The 21921-nt window shown below is 45.5% G+C and overlaps 1 protein-coding gene across 1 annotated transcript in view; it reads right to left on the bottom strand.

Annotated features, from left to right (window-relative positions):
- Positions 1-21921, bottom strand: part of MDN1 (midasin AAA ATPase 1) — a 155097-nt gene that overhangs the window by 33570 nt on the left and 99606 nt on the right. Inside the window, exons 57-76 of the mRNA XM_067702559.1 lie at positions 20949-21180; positions 20139-20265; positions 19296-19466; positions 16609-16823; positions 15848-16235; positions 14983-15092; positions 13659-14364; positions 11600-11761; positions 10874-11147; positions 9908-10143; positions 9224-9319; positions 8498-8592; positions 8116-8237; positions 7366-7512; positions 6404-6513; positions 5713-5786; positions 5029-5227; positions 3094-3253; positions 1098-1244; positions 449-575 (exon numbers count right to left, since the gene is read on the bottom strand). Of these exons, the coding sequence (XP_067558660.1) occupies positions 449-575; positions 1098-1244; positions 3094-3253; positions 5029-5227; positions 5713-5786; positions 6404-6513; positions 7366-7512; positions 8116-8237; positions 8498-8592; positions 9224-9319; positions 9908-10143; positions 10874-11147; positions 11600-11761; positions 13659-14364; positions 14983-15092; positions 15848-16235; positions 16609-16823; positions 19296-19466; positions 20139-20265; positions 20949-21180 (3898 nt within the window). The remainder of the gene's footprint in view (positions 1-448; positions 576-1097; positions 1245-3093; positions 3254-5028; positions 5228-5712; positions 5787-6403; positions 6514-7365; positions 7513-8115; positions 8238-8497; positions 8593-9223; positions 9320-9907; positions 10144-10873; positions 11148-11599; positions 11762-13658; positions 14365-14982; positions 15093-15847; positions 16236-16608; positions 16824-19295; positions 19467-20138; positions 20266-20948; positions 21181-21921) is intronic.

Here is a 21921-nt window from a genome sequence, read left to right as displayed (position 1 = left end):
CTCTCACAGATTTTCACCTGTACATTCAAATCAATTGAGGAGACCTCAGGAAAAATCAAAGGACCAAAAAAAATAATGGGAGACATGAATACAAGGAGGAAAGAGGAATGGAAAGAAGAAAATCAACAATTACTAACTAACTACTGACACTTTTAAACACTCAAAGTGGCCCCTTGTCTTCCTTACCCCACCAGATCCCCAACAGAGCCCAAACCACCCAATATTCGAATTCGTCCCTTACCTTTATCCTAATGAAAGAAAAGAAGGTTAAAAAAAAAGAAAAGAAAATTAACACTGGGTGCTCACCACCTGCCAGTCCTGAGCCAGGCACTTTTCTAAATGCTAATTTTATGGCAACACTAGGACAGAAGTATTCCTCTCCCCACTTTGGCAAATGAGGCCATGGAGGCTTAGCTGACTTGCTCCATTTATAATTACAAACACAAACCTAGAATCAGCTGCCTGAGTGCTGCTGACTATAGACAATGCGCTCTGGAGATCCAATGGGTGAAGATGAAGCATCTCTTGAAGGTTTTTTGAACGGGCCCAGGAAAGACCTTTGCGATATGACAAACCTAGGAAATAAACAGCAGGTGGTTAAATAAACTCAGGAGAGAATAGATGTGCCAGGAACCCCCCAATGCCATTGCTACTCAAAGTCAAGTCCTAGGAACAGCACTGCCCAGGAGCTTGTTAGAAAGCTTACTCTCAGGCCCTGCCCCACACCTACTGAAACAGAATCCGCTTCTGCACTTTAGCAAGATTTCCCAGGTGATTCACACACAAGTTAGTCTGAAAAGTGTTGCTCCCTATGCACGTTGGAAGGGCGGGTGCTGTACAACATATGGTGATGAAAATAAAAAACATGGTTTCTGAGAAACCTCATTACAAAACTGTGAAACTACTTGGGAGTCACAAATGGTTCATCATAGGATTTTCGTGTGTGTTGACTGGGACTCACACGTTTCAAACCTTGCCTTCCACCTTGTTTCCCACCATCTCAACTGTCTCTACAAACTTCCCCCAAATCACCCATGTTATTTGTCTTCCTAAAATCAGGTGAGTACACTTCACTGGGTTTCCATGGAGGAACTTACCAGTTTTTGCAAGGTGTTTAAAGAGGTCTGCTAAAGCTCTCTGCTTCTGCATGAGAATGTGCTTGGCTTCTGAGTGCTGCTTCTCCTTCTCTGCGGAGGGCTCCACCTTTAACCTCTGCAGCTCACTCATAGAGGAAATTACTTCACCTGCAGGGAAGACAAGGGGGAAAACATGGAAATCCCCAGGAATTCTTAATGTGCTCAAATTACCCAAGACCAAGGACCTGTTAAAACGAAGACCAGGTGTCATTCATCTTTATAGCTAGCATTTGGTAAATTCTCAATGATTAAACTGATCAAGACGCATGATAACGGAAAAATCAAAACACATGGCGCTTCATATCTCTCAACAACAAACAACCCAAATAAAGTAGATATTCTGTTTTTTTTTTTATTCAGGGGTTTCATAACCAATCAAGCAAAAAGCACTTATTGAACATGGATTATGTGCAGTGATTTACACTAAGAATTTTAAAAACTTGAGGTAAATTTCCAACACACACAACATGTACTGAACTCCTACGCTATACCTGGTAGTTGGTAAATGTTCTTTTAATCTGCACAGCTACAGAAGAACTTATTTGTAGCCACTCAAAGAGGCTCAGAGAAGTCTAGCCATCTTCTAAAGGCCATTCAGGTAAAGAGCAGACTTGAAGCCAGGATTTGAATCCTGGCTGAACCGACTCCAAAGACCAAATTCGTTCTCCAGCATTGCACTGTCTTCCTGAGCACCCACCGGCACCTAGAACACCAGGGTGCTGCCAGCCTGCCACAGGCAGTGTTATAAGCTGACTGCGTGGCCTCCCAAGCTCACGTTGAAGTCCTAACCCCCAATACCTCAGAATGTGACTGTATTTAGACATGGGGCCTTTAAAGAGCCAATTAAGATAAAAATGAGGCCGGGACTTCCCTGGTGGTCCAGTGGCTAAGACTCCACACTCCCAATGCAGGGGGCACGGGTTCGATCCCTGGTCGGGGAACTAGATCCCACATGCATGCCACAACTAAGAAGTCCGCATGCTGCAACTAAGGAGCTGGCGAGCTGCAACTAAGACCTGGTGCAACCAAATAAAGATAAATAAATATATTTTTTTGAAAAGTTAAAAAAAAAAGATAAAATGAGGCTTTATGGGCAAGTCCTAATCCAATCTGACTGGCATCCTTAACAGAAGAGGAGATGAGGACACAGAAAAGGCATCTACAAGCCAAGCAGAGAGCCTCAGAAAAAACCAACCCTGCTGACACTTTAATCTCGGACATTTAGCCCCAGAATTGTGAGAAAATAAATTTCTATTGTTTAAGCCACCAAAGATGTGGTACAGCTGACCCCTGAACAATGCAGGCAGGGCATCCTGAGCAATGGATAATAGGCTATTATTCTAACAAGTTTTTTTTTTTTTAAAAGATCTCCCTGAGATCAGACTGCAGCCTCACTGAAGAAGGACCGGCTTCACCCTGACCGCACGCTCACTGCGGCTGGGGGGTGGGTTGAGGTGGCGGAAGTGCTGAAAGGCTGCCAAGGGCCCAAATGATCTTTTAAGGTCGGGAGTCCCTTTCCCAGCCACTGCTGATATGCTGTACAGCACGAACAGGGAAACGAGACTGCTACACCTCTCTGAAAGAAGTGGACTGTGGACAAACCTCCTTCTTCCTTTAACCCAAGAGAGACAACATTTTGAGAGGTGGGGACAGCCTCAAGACTCTAGGAAACCCTTTACTCGTGTCCCCAACCAGCAAGAGCTGACATGGACAGGGCTGCTGTAGAAAACGGCCTAACACTGCACCGGTGTGCACGGGAGGAGGACAAGGTGACCACCTGTGGGGTCTGAGCTGGCTCCTGTGTCTGGGCTCCGATGGTTTTTAACCCACTTGCTTAATTACCTGCTCAACGCTATTTAAGATGTCACAGAAGGACACAGGTATCTCATTCCAACCCTCCCAGGCCACTGAGGATACCGGAGAGAGCAAAGCCCCCTCATCCTGGGTGTGCACCCACCAGTGAACTGGTCGAGGCCCTCCACGAGGCAGGGTAGGGGGCTTCCCTTCATGAGCACCAGGCACATCTTCCTCATGCGTTTCACAAGCTTCGGCAAGCGACGCAGAAGTGCCCCCTCCCAGGCGGGAGGGGCACCCTGACACTGTTCTGGAACCACGGCCTGTGAGACAGAGCACAGGTTATTCTCACTGCCAAGAACAACAGTCCTAGCACGAACCTGCACGGGTGCTAAGTTTAAATGCTGCGCTGCTCCACACACACCTGGCTCAGCAACAGGAAACTCTCCTCTCCACGTCTCTGACGTCTCACGAGAACAAAGGCATCATCGCCAAAATTAAAACAGGCACGTGCCGCGGCTATTCAGCATTGTGTGTTGCTGCTGTGGGAGGTCCCTGTAGCAGAAGCCCTGCTCCCCACCCCCCGCAGCGCCTTCTGTGCTCGTCACCAGGGGCCTGCGCTTCTGCTCCATGAAGGTGGAGATCTGACAGCACAACTGCTGCCTTTAAGGTGCTGCACTGCACTGTGCTTCTCAGACACATAGGCAAAGCTAACCTGATTCGCCAAAGCTGACTTCTACCACCATCTCTCCCCTGCCTCCAATTCCTGACTAACAGTTCAAATACCAGGATCCAGATACTAGGCAACCATCGGAGGCCTATTTTCACTAGTTTTTTCCCTTGAAAATCCCTGAAATTCTGGGACTTCCTTGGCAGTCCAGTGGTTAAGACTCCATGCTTCCACTGCAGCGGGTATGGGCTCCATCCCTGGTAGGGGAGCTGAGATCCCACATGCCATGCAGCACGGCCTCCCACCAAAAAAGAGACCTGAAATTCCTGTGCTGTCATCAATAGTTAAGTTTAAAAATTTGATCAGCAGGACAAGTGGTGAACTGATGAATACAATCAAAAGAAAATTTGGCAGCCATATCACGTGTGCGGCCCTATCATGGCTGTATGCTCAATTTCTATTATGCTTTCTGAACTATTAAAATATTAAAAATCGCTTGAGGAACCCCACTGCTAACTCTATAGACCCAGGGTGGAAAGCACAGTAGGAAGACAAAAGTCATTACTCCCTTAAGAGTGCTCCCGGGCTTCCCTGGTGGCACAGTGGTTAAGAATCCACCTGCCAATGCAGGGGACACAGGTTCGAGCGCTGGTCTGGGAAGATCCCACATACCGTGGAGCAACTAAGCCCATGCGCCATAATTACTGAGCCTATGCTCTAGAGCCCGTGAGCCACAACAAGAGAAGCTACCATAATGAGAAGCCCGTGCATTGCAACAAAGAGTAGCCCCTGCTCACCACAACTAGAGAAAGCCCGTGCGCAGCAACAAAGACCCAACGCAGCCAAAAATAAATAAATAAAGTTACTGGTGGTGGGGGGGGGGGAAGAGTGCTCCCTACACACAGTGATTATGAAGCAGGGACATCCTCCTGTAACAGGCCTGCTCACCCAAGGTCTCGATAACTGTTTAAATTTTCAGGAATTTTGCAAGCCAGCTCTTAACTCTTGGCGCTTGAAACTGGCCATGATGGGAGTACGTATGTTTCTACACCACGGTCACCAGCAACCACTTCAAACCAGCAGATCACTGCACACAGTCACTCCCTGTGCAGCAGCTTCATCACGTGGGAGCTCAAAGGCAGCTTCAATATCCTAAACTGACACTTTAAATCTTCCCTCACAGGTAGATGAACTGTTCACAGGTAAGCACAACAGTCGTTTCCACAGGCTAACATGGAACTTCCAGCACCAGGATTAATGCTTTCTGCCTTACTCTGCAGCAGGTCATGCAATGCTATACCACTCGTCCAAAGAGGAAGATTTCAAAGGCATTCCCTTACCTAGTGCTAAGGACACTCCTGCCACAGAAAGCAAAGACCCCACGCAACTAGCTCAGGAATAAGCAAACACTATCCCACGAGCTAATACCTGTGCAGCTGCTGGCCGGGCTAACAGGGTCTCTCTCAGTGCCCGATTCAGACTCTGAATGGGCGACTCCTCACTTGCGGCTGCATCTGTTGGCCTTGGCAAAAAGTCTGGCTGTTCCTCCTTGTCACTCTCCACCAGGGATGACCGGCAGGGTTCACTCAGGACAGCTTCAAATTTCTTCATGAATTTAAAGAGGGTTCTGGCCCCAGGTAATGACAGAGATGGGCAGAAAAAAATAGGATGGAAAGTGAGGAAATATGTAAATGACATATAACACATACATAGATAACTTAATAACTTGTACTTCTGGTACGTAATGAGCTCCTCAGAAACTGATAATCTTTTTTTAAAGGAAAAAGTATGGCAGGTGTTCTCGTCTCTCTTTTCTAGCAGGAAAAAAAAGCCAGGAACGGTGGGATCACTTTGCTCAAGGTGAGCAGGTGGCAGAGGACTCGACCTTCCACGGCACACAGCCTGCTCTGCCTCCAGGCACATCCGTTCCTCCTGCAGGGAGACTCTGCTTTGGGTGAAAGGGCGTGGTGTTGGGAAGCCAGCAAAACAGTCTAGTGTTTTTTAGTTAAGTTCAAGGCAGCACAAGTCAGGGCTCTGTAACAATGTAGTCATGCTGTCTACCATTCAAAAATTCGGAGTTTTGGTCACTCCCAGCTTTAAAAGATCAATTACCTGTGTGTCTTTTCCACAGACTGTTTAATAGACCAGAAGCTGACATCATTCCACTTGGATATCTTAACAAATTCCTGTAAGATAAATGAAGCTCAAGGAATGGCTTTATAAAGCTGGTGTCATTCTGTTCTTTCTAGATCATCTGTTTGCCAAAGACCAGAGCCCACTCCATCTCAAACACAGGACTGTGTGTCAGTGAACAAGTAAAACAAGTCTAATAAAGGAACCATGTGTTTGTCTCAAAGCAATGGAAAAAAAAAAGTGCTGCTACAATCAGTAGGTCACTATGTACTCTAGCTTAAACCAGGGATGGTTCCACGACCACTGAAAGTGTCAAAAAGAGAGGATCCTCCTTACACCCCCAGCACCTCAACAGCCCATAGCCCAACACCAGATGGTACGCATCTGAGGTGGAAGATCAGCCTGGGCAAGACCAGGGGAGCGGGCACTAACATCCCTCTTAGGAGCCTCTGAAAAGGGGCCACGCCCCGGAACCCTCACACACGCGGCCAGGTCAGCAATGGAGCCAATGCCACAAAATGAAAAACCCACCATCCTAGTTGGCAGTTGCAATGCTTCTCCATTCCCCAGATCCCCCTGCCTCACAGTCAAATGGATTAAAGAACAGAACTGCGGGAGAATTTGCTGATTTTGTCCTCCTAAGAGTGATTATGACAGCCGTTGATCTTACTTTAAGCTCTTTTTCTAGGGGGGAACGAAGTTCCACAATTTTGGCCTGGACCCGGTCAAAGAACTGCTTGTAATAATGGTACAAATTCCATAGAACACTGCAAAGTGAATCTGGAAGAAATAAAAAGGAAACAAAAACACCACACTTGCTGCATGTGCTGCTGGCTCCCCCTCTGAGGTTCACATTTCAGTGATGATCCTTCCTCCGTACTCTTTAGGCCACGAGATTACAGTGCAATGTAGCACATGCAGACTATGTAACAGCTCATCAGGAAGCCGGGGTTACCAGTTCCCAGAGATGTAGGCTCTAAATCCTACCCTATATTTTCGTTTCAGTTTGTACTGGATTTTTTGGTTGCACTTTTGTTCTTAAAGATGGTGTACTCAGACATTCTGCCAAACTCACAATTTCCAACCTTTCTCGGAATCTTATTGTAAAGTCAGCAGAAACTAAGTCTGTTTTAAAAGATGGCATATTAAGAGGCTCACCTTGACGGCTCATTCACGTAAATCTATATTCATTTTACAGCGGCACTTTTGTCTAAACTGCTGTGGTCAGCGATAGGAATCGACAGTAGAAGTTTTATGTGCAGTTCCTTGACACGTGGCAGCGCTCTCCTGAGATCAAAGAACCTACTAATAATGGCCTGGATCAAGCAGAAGCTTAGCAGGACATATGCACTGTCTAGACAGAAAGATGTGCTGCCTCAACATGCCAGCTCCCGAGCTCTGCATCTGGTGATTTACCTCTGCCACGGTTCGCTAGCCAGGGCTTCATTTATAACCAGTCTGTACTCAACTATAATGTTTTTCTCTATACCTAACCTGAATCACATTATAGGAAAAGACAACTGAAACTGTCTTGTTTAAAACCTGGTATGCCACAAGACACTTGTCTCATGTGGAGAATTCAAAGGCTAAAATTAAAGAAAAAATATTATACATACATATGTATATCCTTACCTTTTCCTTCAACTTGTGGCATCAGCAAGACATGACAATGGAAAACCAGTAACATCTGAAGTCGTACGTGGAACTCTCCCAGTGAAGATCCTTCAATAAATGCTTGTAACGTGCTGACCAGCAACATCAGGGTCATCTGTCTGTCATCTTTATAGAGGTTCAAAGAAGAAAACATACACGTGCCTGCCACCATCACTTGCTGTCACAAAGCGCACACAGTCTACTATGGGATTCCCGAGGGATGGCCGTCAAGTAGAGACACCAGTTAAGGTGAAGCTTTGAAGCAAGGACCATAGCTAAATTCCAAGCTGATTTAAAAACTACAGCCCCACTCAGGGTATGTGTGAAATGCACTCACAGCAAATTAGGAAACTGAATTATGAGGTACTTGTTCTAAGTAGGAGATGAAACCCTTTTAACTCAAGCATTTTAACTACTACCTACCAAGACAGAAACTTTCTCTTTGACTTGTCTCATGGATATAGAGAAGAAAACTTTACTTATGACTAGCTCTTTAGACTCTGGACAAGGCACTTAAACCTCTCTGACTTCCATTATTATTCTTAGTAAGAATAAAACTACACAGCTTTCTTGGCTGACCTCTCAGGAATACCTCGCAGTCAGATGATACATCCTATGTGAAAGTAGTGGGGCGAGGACACATGGGAGCAGGTAAACCCCACACTCTGCTGCACTTCAAGCTTAGCTTGGACCCTCTAAATAAGCAGGGGATTTAGAGACGGGTGTTACCTCCCTGCTCTTCTGTTTGTTCTTGCATGTGCTTCTCCAGCATCTGATAGATGGAGAACCAATGCTTGGTGGATTTCTCAGTATGGCGTTTCATGGTATTATCCAAACTCATGGACCAGCAGCTGAAACATGGAAGTAGAGGCCAAGGAGGCATTTAAGGAAACCTATTCAAACATCTGAAACCACAGAAGCAGAAGCTAAATATTCACTATTCTCTCCTCCCAAATGGAGATGGAGAAGCTCCCCGTCTGCTGCCTCCGAACGCATGCTGTTGTCTGGTCTCCAGCTGACATACTACATAAACTCTGAGGAAACAAACTATCCAAAGACTATATCCCTACAACCTAAGTTCAGGAGGGGAAGTGACAAATATATCACTTACTTCAGTTCCAGTTTACGCCAACGGATGACCATCTGAGTGACCACATCAAGATGCTTCCGCAGAGACAGGGCCCGACTTGCATTCTCCTCCCAATCCTGAAGAAACACAGATAAAACTTACTATGGCCATTATTCAGTCCCCTGACCACCTCCTCACTCAGGAACACCCTGGACTTTTCTTGAGCAAAGACCCCTGGGACCTTCAACAACTTTTATACTGATTTACCAATAACTAACCAGAATGAGTTTACATCCAGCTTATCCAGCTTTGAGTTCTTTCTGGTCACTTGACAGACCTCCAGCAGAGCAAATAGCACAGGGTTTGGAGACCTGAGTCTGAATCTCTGTTGTTAGTCACGTGACCCCTCCAAAGTCCAGAGCCCTAATCTGAAAATCAGGGGAGCACCAGCCCCTTCAGAGGCTGTGAGAGGACTGAGGGGCTGAAGAGTGGAGGCACCCTGCCGGTCTGAAGGCCAACCCAGAAGTCCTGGCAGACTGAGCCCTTAGGACTGGTGGACGCTGCGTCCCACCCTTGAGAACAGGTGAGGCAGGTTCCCTGTGTCCCATGGAGGCAGTGGCTTCACCTGCAATAATCTGACCTTATGTCAGAAAAACCAAGGAGTTTCATCCTTTTCCAACCCAAACTATCACATCCTGTCCCTCTAACAATAAGAGAATCTCTTCAGTTGACTATAACTAAAATGAGGACTGGAGAGAATCCTCTTACCTGTGCCTTTGCCAGAAGGATCTCTAAGCCATTCAGGAACTTCGAGATGGGGCTGGAAAGTGGGAAACTACGAATCCTGTCCATTACAACCAGCAGCTGCGGGGGAGGGGGGGAAGGGGAGGGAAGAAGATTTGGGCATCCTTGTGGGACTGTCAATCACCCAAAGTCACAGGGTACTGAAGAGGGGCCTGACTGGAAGTTTCATGCAAAGGCCCTGCCTCGTGAGCACTTAGGAGAGCTGCGGGTGAAACTTCCAGGGCTGCAGATCCTGCCCAAGATAAACACTTTATCTGCTGCACTACTCTGGAAATAAGATTGAGTTTGATAAAGTAATTACTCTTATTACTCTCTGTTATAAGTTATTACAGAATTAGGTGAATGATCACAGAGCGAGGTCTGAGTTAAAACTTGAAAAAGCCAGGCCCTTGTTAGTATAAGGATGTGTCTGAATAAAGACAGCAACATAGCAGCACTTCAATACATGGACGGAAAACCCTGAGCAGCAGATAAAATAAGTGGAATCTCAAACACCATTTACACAACAGCATTACAACCTGGTATATTCATCCTCCAGGGAATAACACTGCACTGAACCGCAGTTCTGTAAACCTCTGTTTGCGTATCCAGTGTGCAAGTCACTGCCCCCAGGACAGTTGAGAGGCCGCCTCCCCACCGCTGCCCTACCTGCTCAAGCGCCGGATGTTCCGGCCAATCCTGCAGCAGCTGGCGGACGGCCTCTGAGAAGCCTTCAAGCACAGGCTGGCAGTGCCGAGCTTCCGGGACGTTGGGGTGATGGTAAAAGTCATAGGGACCGTCAGGCTTCACCATCAGGTCCAAGGTCCCCTCCCCAAAGAGAGTGTTACGGGACAGGGTGTAGGCCAAAAGTTGGCTGCCCAAGAGCTGGTCATTCAGCTCAACTCCTGTGAAGTTAACAAGATCACTGTAAAGTTGGTATCAAGTTACAATGAGGTCAGCAACATGCTCAGAAATAATGAATGACTGCGACTAAATGAAGTAGATATTGCAATGCCATTCACCCACAAAGCAGCAAAGGTCTAAAAGGCTGTGACCCCAATACTACAGTGGTCACCAAAATCTGCCCCAAGTTTCGGTATATACAGAGGAACTCAGATGCTGCCTGCATGTAATCAAGAGGGTGCAGAGTTTGGTTTGAGGATTCCAATTCCCAGTTTTTGTAGCTCTTCTTGGTAGGCAGAAATGAAATTTAAAGCCTCCTTCCTACTTGCAAGGAATAACTCATGAGGTCACATAGGAAACTGCATCAAACCATATCCTGTGAGATTAATTTCTGAGTTGCCACGTTGCTCCCAGGAATACATGATTTCATTAGAAAAGCACTGATGCTGTGAAAGGGAAATTGGAAATAATGCGGAGAAACGAGACCATTTAAACTAATTCTATATCCTTACTCTTAATCCCTTTAGCCCCATGTATTCAAAGGGTGAAAACCCATCTTTATTGCAGAATTTTAAATCAATTTTTTGAAATTAGCTTAAGTCCTTTAAGATAAGGAAACAATAAGGAATTTAGCAAAAAACAGGGATATAATAGTTTCAACTGTCCCAGAAGTAGCAAGCACATCTATTCGTTTTGATTTCCCAAGAGCTTAACAAAACTAAACTACCATACCCATCAGGGGGTAGAAGTTTGTCACAAGCGATGCCCCAGTCTGGTAGCAGGACAGAAACAGGCTGAGGTAGTGCTCTGCCACGTGTGGCGGCGGAGTCTGCTGGTACCAGAGGGACCGAGCAAAGCCGAGGCACAGCTGCTGGTGTATCAGCATCACAGCCTGCATTGAGCTCTGTGACAGGAGGGCGGGCTCTGTGGCAGTCTCCTCTTCTTGTCCATCTGAAGGTCCCTTCTTTGCCTCTAGTGTTGGTTCTACCAAAATATCTGCGAAGTCCTGTAAATAATATTAGAGCAATTGAACTTTTAAAGTCAAAATCCAGTTCTAGTAAGACTAAAAGGAAGGGGGAAGGATGGAGTGTGAATGATCAAGAAAATGAAAAAGGGAATTACGTGCACTGAGAAATGTTTTAAAAATTACAAAACCATTCAAAGGGATGTAACAGGAACTAACATAGTGCTTGCTGTAGGTGAGTTACAGAGTAAATCCTAAGAGTTCTCATCACAAGGAAAAAAATTTTTTTCCTTTTATTTTATCTCTATATGAGATGATGGATGTTCACTAAACTTATTGTGATAATCATTTCATGATGTATGTTAAGCCACATCACTATGCTGTACACCTTAAACTCATACAGTGCTGTATGTCAATTATATCTCAATAAAATTGGAATTAAAAAAAAAGAATTCAAAGGGCAGGTGTGTGGTACCAAGGGGACTCGTTCCAACCTCTCCATGCGGTGGGAAGTGTGTCCTGAACTCCCACTCTTCCTCCTCCTCCTCGCTCAGGGCTGTCCTAGAGTTCCTGCCCCGGTATCTGTACAGGCTGCTTTCCTGCTCGGCCTTCTCTTGGGCTCTGCGTTCCTGTTCATCCCACTCATTGATGATTTCCTAAAAAAATCACACATTCCGAAGGAAGCTTATTTGCCTTTGCTGAGGCATTTACAATGAACAAGAGGCAAGACTTGCTATCTCTTCCTCATGAAAACAAAATACCATGGTTCAAGAACAAATAAATGCCGACATCCAAGACACTAAATTCCATGTAACAGAGAGCAAATGGGATTTGTTTTCAAACTGTGTATCTGCAGCAACCTGAGTTTCCCAAACACCCCCCTGCTGTATTGTTACAATTTCGCAGGTGTGAAAACTTGCTGTAGTGGCACGACTGGGGACTCCCCATCAGGCGTAAATGGTGCTCTGCATTAAGGACAGGGTGAGGGTCAGCAACGTGGGTGTGTGATGCAGACTGCACTTGGCCAGCACCTCAGGGAGATATCCTGGGGGTCTGGAAAAGGGAAAATGGGCTGGGGACTGGGTGGTCGAGGGGAACTAATCAGGCAAAACCGGGCTATACGATACCAGACATTTCTTAAATTCCCTACTACCTCTAAAGCCCTAAAATTGGCAAAAACTATAAAGAAACCACCCAGTATTGAGAAGAACTGAGAAGATAAGCAACCCCAGGATGACAATTTGTATTAAAAGCCCAAGCAAGCAGTTAACCTTTGTCTCAGCAATTCTGTTTTCTAGAAGCTTTACCCAAAGATCTGGCTTTAAGACTTTTAGGATGGCACTGGTTTGGTTTTTTTTTCCCCCCAAAAACAGAAAAAAAAACCTTTACATATAAATGTAAATATTCAGTGAAAGGAACTGTTAAATGACTTACCCATACAACAGAAAACCCGCAGTCACTAAATATGATGCAGGTGGAGAATACCATAATCATGACGGAAATAAGCACTAAATTTTAGCTGTTAGATTTTTGAAGGCAAGTTGTAAAACAGAATGGACTTTCTTAGTGGTTTGTAGGGCTCGAGCCATGTGAGGACATTATCTCGGGGACCACAGAGGGTATAGCATTGTCCTCAACCAGAGCAGCCCTTTTATCTGTTAAATACTGGATCACTCTGCTAATATTTGTATTTTTTAAAAGGGTCTACTCCCCGCCACCCTAAAAAATTGTAAACCACTGGGAAAAAACAGCTGTAAAAAATTTAGTGTCACAGATGTACACTTACAGATACATGCACAAATGAGCAAGCCTACAATAGAACACACCAATGTGTTAACAGTTATATAGTTTTGAGTGGCAGGATCGAATAATTTCGCTTATACTTATTCTTTTAATTGTCTACAATGAAAACAAGTTGCTTTTGTTGATAAGGGAAAAAACAATTTATTTTTAAATTTTATTTATTTATTTTTTGCGGTACGCAGACCTCTCTCTGTTGTGGCCTCTCCCATTGCACAGGCTCCGGACACGCAGGCTCAGTGGCCATGGCTCACGGGCCCAGCCGCTCCACGGCATGTGGGATCTTCCCGGACCGGGGCACGAACCCGCGTCCCTTGCATCGGCAGGCGGACTCTCAACTACTGCGCCACCAGGGAAGCCCCAGAATTTATTTTATTTTCTTGGCTGCACTGCTTGGCTTGCAGGATCTTAGTTCCCCAACTAGGGATTGAACCTAGGCCCCTATTTTCTTAATATTAATAAAAGTTCATTCAATTACATGGCAAAACCCACCACAAAATCAAAGAACCAACAAAAAAGGAGAGAATATTTGAAGTGTGTATCAGGCATAAAGGGCTAACAACACTTAATATTTTTTTTAATCTCTTAAAAATTGACAAAGGCCCCTAAACCTGACAGTTAAATGGGAAAAAGCCAAGTAGCAGACACTAGATCCCCAGTACCTTCCCACACTGTCTCACCTACACCGGGCACCGCTAGTGTCCTGTAGGCGACCTGCTCGTGCCCCCAGCTCCCGTCAGGAGGAGGGCTTACCTGACACACATGTCTGAAGAGCTGCAGGGCCCGCTGGTCCAGCTCTCCCTTGCACAGCACGTGGGAGCGCAGGTACAGGAGGGCGTTCAGCAGCAGCTGTTCTTGGGTGGGGCAGGGCCTCTGGCTCTTGCCCTCCAGCTCCTTTCCTCCCAGGCGCTTAAGGAGCAGCTTCCCAAGGCCTCGCAGGACCTCCTCCGATTTCACCGAGCACAAAGCATCTGCGTGAGCATAGTAGGTGGGGAAGGTGGGGCCCACTGATGGGAAAGCCAACAGGGATGTGGCCAGGGCACCCAGCCTGTGCGCGCAGACCACACCACCATGGAGTGAGGCATGGACCTCGCACGCCACCAGCCGCATGCCATGCTGCAGCTGCAGGACGGATGCGTGCAGCGGGGCCGCTGCGTCTGGGTAAAGGGCGAACTCCTCTGCCAGCCGCCTCCGGAACTGGTGGTGTGACTGCTGCCAAGAGGCCTCCTCCTTCAGAAGGTTCTGGGCCATCTGGGCAGCCCGAGGTCCGTCCGTGTGGAGGGCCTGCAGGAGCCGAGTGAGCAGGTCCTGAACGGCAGAGGCCTTGGCGATGCTGGTGACATAGTGGTGGACCTCCTGTACCAGGGACTCATACGCAGGCAGCGGGGGCCTGAAGGCCTGCTTCTTGGACAGGCTGCAGATTAAGTTCTCCAGCTGATCAATTCTCTGGCGAAGCAACCTAAAGGCAAATTAACACAGTATGCAAATTCTGTCAGAAGCGAAGCAGCAAATCTAGACTGAGCCTCAGGAAAACGGCAGGAAGACATTTCAGATACTGAGGCATAAAATGATATATGGACAATTATAATGAAAATGGATAATATATACACAGGCATTTACCACGTGCAACACGTGTCGTTGAGCACTTCGGAGGCACGTCTCACTGAAGTGGGCACTATTACCTTCCTTTTACAAATATGGCACTGAGGTTTAAGGTATTGAGTGGTCTACCCAAGGTTTAAAACCAAAGGTCAGGGACAGGACTGGAACTCAGAACCCACTACTAAACAGTATTTCCTAAGGTAACAGATCTCCACAGTGCACGTCATCACACCCCACTCCTTCCACATTGAGAATAAGCTCTGCTTTCAACCCTCCTGGCCCCATGTGAGTCCTCCCCCGCCTTTCACAGAGTATGTATTTTTCCTGATTATAACCATGGCTTTGGGATCTACCTGCTAATGTAGTTCAGAGATGTAGACCATAACCTCAGCTTAACACTGTTACTACAAAATGTCTTTTTAAAAAGAATATTCAAGCCAATAACCCCCAACTGGAATAATCACCACGGTGTTACCTGACGTGAGGATGAGAGTGATCGAGGACTACTTCATCCTCCAGGTCTCTTCCGGTCTGCAGCTGGGATGAGAGGCTCCGGGTCTTCCACTCACACTGCAGCTGTTGTAACTAGCGGAAGGGGAGAGACTGGTCTGCTGTGCCCAGCTAGGGCCAGGCCCCAGAGACAAAGCCCTGGGGGAGGGTCGTTCCCTGGATGGAAGGAACCTGAATGACCCAAGGGCAGGGGTTTCTGTTCCACTAACCTGGACCACTCAACTCAGAGCTGTCAGGTGAAAAGACACTCTCACTTATGCCAATGAACTTCTAAGTCTCTGCTACAGCAGTCTGATCATCACCCCAACTAACATAATTTTCCTTCTTCAAAATATAGAACTAGTGTATCACTATCTTAATGTATTCAGTTCCTGAGTTTGGTTGGAAGTTCAAATAGCAAGAGATACACCACATTATCCGAATCTACCTACTTCCTGAGTTTTGAATAACAAACACCCAAAGTTCAAAACCTAAGGAATGCTATACGCTGTCTAAAGAAGTTACCCAAATCCAAATATCCACAACCTACTTTAGGCAGAGGGATCTGGATAGGGAAGGATACCACTAGAGTTCTCCTGCTGTGCGCTCTGCCCAGGGCAGCCTATCAGCAGAAACATCAGAATGGCCCCTCCCGGTGCCTGAACCTACTCAGAGGAACCCGCAAAGAGGAAAACACAGTCTTTAGAACACACTTCTGGGATGTCACAGGGCAGCTTATGTAAAATCATCCCTCTGTGCTCTGAGCATCCAAAGGGAGACAAAGGAGTAATATACTAAGCAAAGCCAGGCAGTCAGGGATGCAGCCCACGCTCCAGACCCTCCCTCCATACCTCTTCCTTGGCGTACTTGAGCTTGTACTCCCTCTTCACGGCGGGGTCGAAGCGTGCCTGGGGAAGCCAGGTCTGGATCTGGAGCAGGCCCAGGTTCACCCACAGGCTCCCACGGTGGGCTGGCTCAGGCAGGTCCCGCTTACCCTCCCCCTCCCCGAACAAGTGGCGCAGGGAGGTGAGCAAAAGGCACAGCAGCTCCTTGGGCAGCGTCTCCTGCCCGGCCATGTCCCCGAGAGTCTGGGCCACGTGCTGGCATGCCTGGCTGTCCCCAGGCAGCAGCTGCTCACAGTTCTGCACGTACTCCTGCCGCCGGGGCTCGGGGAGCAGCTCTGCCAGGCCAGCCAAGTGCCGGCACAGCACCAGCCGCTGGAGCTGGGAATCCGTGCGTCTGTGGGGACAGGGAAGCACTTAAGGGTCTGCGCCACAGCGACCACCATTCCCTTCTCATGCTACTGTTCTTCCAGAAAATGACAAGACAGACTGCACTGCCTACACCTAGAGGTGAATTTCTGTTCTCACTTAATCTGATACGGTTTTCTAAGTACCACCTTCTTGATCACAATATACTTACAGCTGACAGAGTGGCTGGCCAGCTCACAGCAGGCTCTGTCGTGGACTGAAAACCTGCTCATCCAGCCAGAAAACACCCTTCCTCCACCCACTGGAACTAGCCACTATTGAAGAAAGCTCTGACCGAGGTCCCCACTACATGCTCTGGAGGAAAGACGGGAGCTGTACCGTCTACCTGGGGGAGGGAATACCTGAACTCTGCTACAGAAGGGACAGCCATGTTGGTCCAAAGCACCGAGCTGATGTCCTGGAGCTGCTGTGATCTCTCAACCCACTCCCCCAGGGTGACATGTGAGGAGGACAGGATGGGGAGGCCGCTCACATCCCAGGGACTTGCTCTGTAGCTGCTGGTCAAGACTTCAAAGCAGCACTTGGAGAACACGGCTCTACTGAGACTTCCAGGACCCTGATAAGGGGAGAGGAGTCATGTTAACTTTTAGAAATCAAAAAAAAGGGTTTCAACAAGCAGCACTGGGGCACCTTAGAGGAAAGAAAGAAATTTTAAAAGGAGATTCAGGTTGCTAGGAACAGGTAAACATCAGCCTGAGACAGGACCAGAAGGGCAGAACGGGGGCGGGTGCAGTGGGCCTTTGAAGGACTCCATTCTCTATGAAGGAGGAGCAGTGGGTGCTTTAGTAATGCAGAAGAAAACCCCTCAAACCTGGGCATCAGGAAGACCAGTCGTGCAGCAGAGCTGGGGGCAGGAAGGTGAGACCTGAAGGCAGGGGAAGGAGTTGGAAGACAAATAGAAGAGCCAGGGACAAGCCTGTCTCCCTGGACTGTTAACCTGGGACACAGGAACAGCTGTCCATGAACAAAGGGTTAGCGGGTCAAATACACGAGAGCAAACCTGACTCTATGCAACTCTTGGGGACCCATAAGGTTTAACACTAAAAGCTTTGAGAGATGTTTTACACTAAAGAAATCAATCTTGATAGAGCAATGGAACAGAACTGAGTCCAAAAATAAATCCATGAACATTGTGGGAATAAGGTGTTATGACAGAGGTGGCCATTTCAAAAGAGATGGAAAGGATGAACTAGTCAAAACTGGCGTTGCTAATACTGCTTTAGGATATGCTTGTTTGTATAAAATAAAAAATTTGCATCCCCACCTCACAAAACAAGATATTCAGATGAGACTGATGTAAACATAAAACAAAAACAAAAACAGAAAATATGAGGGCTTCCCTGGTGGCACAGTGGTTAAGAATCCACCTGCCAATGCAGGGGACATGGGCTTGAGCCCAGGTCCGGGAAGATCCCACATGCCGCAGAGCAACTAAGCCCGTGTGCCACAACTACTGAGCCTGCGCTCTAGAGCCCGTGAGCCACAACTACTGAAGCCTGTGCGCCTAGAGCCCATGCTCCACAACCAGAGAAGCCACCGCAATGAGAAGCCCGTGCACCGCAATGAAGAGTAGCCCCTGCTCGCGCAACTAGAGAAAGTCCACGCGCAGCAATGAAGACCCAATGCAGCTGGGGGGAAAAAAAAAAAAGAAAATACGAGAAAATGGTTTTTTTAACTCTGTGGGTAATGAAGGAAGACTTATTTAAAAAGCATGATACCAAAGCCAGAAAGTAGAAAGGGACCGGCATATTTGAAAAGAAAACACTATAAAACTTCTGTGATATAAGAAAACATCTTCAAACTTGAGAGACAACAGAACACTACAAATGTATTTCCAAATATATGTTGGGTAAAGTTTTAATATCTATAATACATAAAGAGACCTTCAATAATAAAATGATGATTAATGACTTTTTTTTCTTTTTTTTTAACAAAATGAGCAATAAACATGACTGGAAAATTCAGAGAAAGAAATAAAGCAATCAATATACATATGTAAAGACATTCAACCTGAATAATAATCAAAGGAATACATATCAAAATGAGATTTTTTTTTTAACTGTATGACTGGCAATAATTTAAAGTGTTAATAACACCTAGTGAGGCAAAGATACGGAAACACAGAATATATGATAAGTGAAACGTGCTCTAGTCCCAAGTCCGCCATGGTCATCCTGACTTCATGTTCTCCCTCTTCACTGTCTCTTTGCGGGTTTAAAAAGTGAAAAAATGAAAACCTACTTCCCTAGACGTTCTAATAATATTTACAAATCTCTTTAAATGTGAAGACACTTTGGCCAAGGGTTAAATTCCAATTCTCGTCACACATCCACAGAAATACTCAGACAAGTGGACAAAGGCTTATACAAGGGTAGTTGATGCAGGTATGTTTGCTACAGGAAGAGGGAGGAGAAGGCAAGAAACCTCAATGCTTATCAAGAAGAAAGTGATTAAATGCATTCCAGCACATTAGTACAATAGAATACCTTAAAAAGAATAAGCTGGAATGACAGGTGCAAATTTCCATGACATATCATGTGAACCAAGAAGGTGGTCTTGTTTTTATTTACGTATGTATTTAATATAAAAATGCATGTTAACAGAAGGATACAGAACAAAGAGTGGTTATTCCCAGTGAATTCTACATTATATACGTATATAAATACACATGTATACATATTGTGTATGTATATATGTATGCATATATATACACACACACGTATGCACACATATCTACATGTTTCTGTACTGTTTAAAATCTTATAATTAGAAAAAATATTTCAATTAGAAGAGAAATTAAAGACTTTTTAAAGGAAATTGTGTTTACATTAATTCAGGATTTTCCAAATCATTTAAGATGGAATATCTTTTTTGAAGCTACACTTATTAATATCTTACAGAAAATAAAGTATTGCAATCATTTACTTTTAGTCACTGCTCTATCCTAGGAATAAATGTTCATTGCTAGATCCATTGAGAAGTTTCTTCTACTATCATCAAACATTTTTATAATTTTATGGCAACAAACCTTTAACGTGGGGTCCAGAAGGGACTTGGGTGTCTCCCTCTGCTGCACACCAGGCAGAGGGCTCCATGTTAGCCAGTACTCTGGATTTGTGGTCACAGTACTGCTCCAGAAAGATGTAAACATGGAATTAAATAACTCGGACCACAAAGAGATCCTTTCTTCAGTAGACATCTAGAGATAAAGGAATAATTAGATAAGAGAGTATTTGAGAAAGGTTCCATAAATCATTATAAGGTCTCTCTGTCTTGTAAGACTCATCTAAAACTAACATGGGTTTAAAAATTATTAATCCTAATGTTCCTGATTTTCTGCCACCCCAGTTGTCTTGGTCAAGTCACTTAACCTATTTATAATTTTATAAAACATAAGATCTGACTTTATAAAAGTGCATGAGAAAACTTAATTAAAATAATCACACAATTATGTGGTCAAAATAAATAAATGAATAAAACATTATTATCAAAAAAATTTAACGTTGTACTAATGAAGTTACATTAACTACAGTTTACCACTATTCACATTTAACAGTTACTCTTGTGGAAGGGTAAAAAACACTCTGACAATACATTTTTGAGCAAATAAAATAAAAATAAGCAAATATTTTAGCCTCATTTAACTGGAAACCAAATGAAATGATCTGTGATAAGAGTAGAGAAATACCAAGGAAATTACTGCCAAAGAACATTCAAAGTTCTCCCCTTTGAAACTTAATTCAGATAAGACTGGAGTTTTACAACATGCAGTTTTTGAGAATAAATAGATGTTCTGCAATCAGTCTGCCACAGAAAATCTAATCAGCTCATAGTGCAAAGGACGTTTTTTGATTTTGATTTTGGTTTTTACCTTTTGATGGTGCACTAAGGACCAAAGGTCTCGAAGCTCTTGAGGAGCAACTGGTGTGTGCTTAAGACAAAACGTGATGTGATGACTTATCTCCTCCTCTATATGGGGTTGCTGGTTTTTGCTGGACCTGCTCCAAAAATAAAGAGGGAGAGAGAGTGGGCTGTAGGCTTTCAATGAGCTGCTAGAAAACTGCTATGTAAGGGAAGATGGAACACACAGGACTTGGAGTACATTTATTTAAAAATGAGCAAATAATTCTACTGGAAGAACACCTAGTAACATTCATTCATTCATTCATTTATATAAATTTATTTAATTAATTTATGTATTTTTGGCTGTGTTGGGTCTTCATTGCTGCGCACGGGCTTTCTCTAGTTGCGGCAAGTGGGGGCTACTCTTCATTGCAGCGTGCGGACTTACTGCAGTGGCTTCTCTTGTTGCGGAGCACAGGCTCTAGAGGTGCGGTTTTCAGTAGTTGTGGTGCGTGGGCTCAGTAGTTGTGGCGCACGGCCTTAGTTGCTCCGCGGTATGTGGGATCTTCCTGGACCAGGGCTCAAACCTGTGTCCCCTGCATTGGCAGGCGGATTCTTAACCACTGCACCACCAGGGAAGTCCCACACCTAGTAACTTTTAGAAGTGCAGTCAAAACAGGCAAAGCATCTTCAAGAAGTTTTGGCTTTCCAAAGTGGCAAGTGACCTCCCTCTGCTTCAGCAACTATGCCCCCTCAAGACAACGCTGTGTAGAATACACGGAATAACCTTGCAAGAAAATAAGTGCCCCCAAAGGAAAAAAACTGAAGGATGGCTCACCTTCTCAGGCAAGCCTGCGTCATAAAATCCGCTGTGACTCTGTACTGCCAAAGCATAGCCAGGTACTCCATTGCAGGCCAGAGCTGAACACTCCTGGTGAGCTGGATTAAGGAGGTAAAGCCTGGCTGTGACAGGGAGGAAGCTTCGCTGTGCTTTTTCTCCAGAAAACCAAGTGAAATTCCTCTGGCTTTTAGCTCTGAACACTGAGCATTCACAAGACTCTTCAATTCATCTGGACAAAAAGACACACAGTGGTCAGTGGTCAGGCTCAGATTCCCAACAGCCAGTCACATGACCATTAGCTTAACCTGAGTTCAACTTCACCTGAGCTTGAGTGTCTCATGTGTTAATACAGGGGTCCCCAACCCCCGGTCCGGTCCGCAGCCTGTTAGGACCTGGGCCGCACAGCAGAAGGTGAGCAGCGAGGCGAGTGAGCGAAGCTTCATCTGCCGCTCCCCACCGCCCCCCACCGCCTCCCATCGCTCCCCATTGCCCCCCATCACCGCCTGAGCCATCCCCCACCCCAGCCATGGAAAAACTCTCTTCCACGAAACCAGTCCCTGGTGCCAAAAAGGTTGGGGACCGCTGTGTTAAATAATGCTATTAATACCTGCACAATTCCAATGATAGAATTAAATAATATATGTGAAGTTTAAGGAATTCCCTGGCAGTCCAGGGGTTAAAACTTGGGCTTTCACTGCCGTGGATCTAAGTTTGATCCCTGGTTGGGGAACTAGGATCCCACAAGCTGCGTGGTGTGGCCAAAAAAAATTAAAGAAAAAAAAAAAAAAGTTTAGCCCTATGCCTGATACTTATTTAGTGGTCGGTATAAGTATACAGGGAATAAATAAATAAATAAAAGGAGAATATCTAAGGGAAAACTTTAAAAAACTTATTGGCTGCAAATAAATAAATAAATAAATAAATAAAACGTATTGGCTGCAGAGCAGAGGATATGCTTAGAACATCTGTC

This window comes from Pseudorca crassidens, chromosome 13, assembly GCF_039906515.1.
Source record: "Pseudorca crassidens isolate mPseCra1 chromosome 13, mPseCra1.hap1, whole genome shotgun sequence".
In the NCBI taxonomy this organism is placed as follows: Eukaryota; Metazoa; Chordata; class Mammalia; order Artiodactyla; family Delphinidae; genus Pseudorca; species Pseudorca crassidens.
The sequence above is the reverse complement of the archived record's forward strand: the minus strand, read 5'-3'. Positions and strand labels throughout refer to the sequence as shown.